At 42.7% G+C, this 1258-nt stretch overlaps 1 protein-coding gene across 1 annotated transcript in view; it reads left to right on the forward strand.

The window, feature by feature from the left end:
• Positions 1 to 1258, forward strand: part of LOC130587312 (synapsin-3-like) — a gene marked incomplete at its 3' end in the record, with an annotated part of 15842 nt that overhangs the window by 7531 nt on the left and 7053 nt on the right. Inside the window, exon 3 of the mRNA XM_057388290.1 lies at positions 29 to 131. Coding sequence (XP_057244273.1) covers positions 29 to 131 — 103 coding nt within the window. The remainder of the gene's footprint in view (positions 1 to 28; positions 132 to 1258) is intronic.

Below are 1258 nucleotides of genomic sequence, written 5' to 3' on the forward strand. Positions count from 1 at the left end.
CCAAGGCTCTGCTCTGTGGTTTCTGCAGGTACAGACTGTGGGCAGACGCCTGCGCAGAGATGTTTGGAGGTCTCGATATCTGCGCTGTCAAAGCTGTGCACAGCAAAGATGGAAAGGACTACATCATCGAGGTGAGAGTGTGGGCAGCCTCAACAGCAGTGTTCTTTGGGGATTGTCTGCAAACACCCTGGGAATTGTCTGCAAACACCCTGGGAATTGTCTGCAAACACCCTGCCTGGAGCTCTGGCTCACCCCAACAGTGCTCGGCCACCTCAGCTTTCCAGCAGATGGTTCAGGTCATTAAAAACCTCAGTTTCTCTCTGGATAAATATGTCTTTCTTTAATCATTTCAAAGGGAACTTCCAAACAAAAATCCTAGCTGCATCTAATTTAGAAGAGGAAAACAAATGGTGAGAGTGTAGCAAAAAGTGCACAAGCAACAGCAGCACTTGATTAAACAGAAAAAGAGAGGTGCATTTTCTCAGGTCTTTTGCCCAAACAGCATTCACTGCAATAAGAGGCCATCAAGACAAAACACACAGTCCCTATGGGCAATGTGGACTGTGACATTCTGTGTCAGAGCTGGGCTGACAGTGGCTCTGAGAGCTACAGCTCCGTGTGCTCCTTGCCAGTAATTAATCGCCTCCAGCCAACTTCCTGGGGTACTTTTCTTGGTCTGAAACAGATCCCTTGATTTGCTTTTCTCTTTGACAGTATTTGACAGTTTATTTGACACTTGTATTTTCTTGGGAAGAAGGAACAGTGTGCTGTGACATTTTACAAGAAAGCATTCCTAAATGGGCTGGACAAACAAGGAATTTGCACAATGCAATTGCAGGCAGTAATTAATTTTCACAGTGCAAAGCAGYCCTTCAGGAAAGATTCACAGAGGTAATGATGGGCAGTTTTATGAACTGAGATTTATCACAGTGCWTTGCTGCAAACAAAATCAGATTAAGACAGATGACTTATCAACAACACAAGAGTAATCCTGCACACATGGTATTTGCTCTTACTTGAACTTCACCTTCCTTTCTTTTCCCATGGCAAACWGCAGAATCTGTTACATTTCTGCCTTCAAAGCATTAGCACACTTATGTATTATTTTTATGGCTCATATTGAAACAGATTGTGAATTTAACAGTAAATGATGGTAATTATTTTTCCCTCTGCTTTAAAGARCTTTGTCACTTTGAGGGAATATTCAGCATAAATAGTCAGCACCCAATCAGAACGCCTCAAAATAATGCAAATTCTG

Source organism: Malurus melanocephalus, unplaced genomic scaffold (genome assembly GCF_030028575.1).
Source record: "Malurus melanocephalus ecotype Western Australia unplaced genomic scaffold, MMel_1.1 scaffold_1746, whole genome shotgun sequence".
NCBI classification, from domain to species: Eukaryota; Metazoa; Chordata; class Aves; order Passeriformes; family Maluridae; genus Malurus; species Malurus melanocephalus.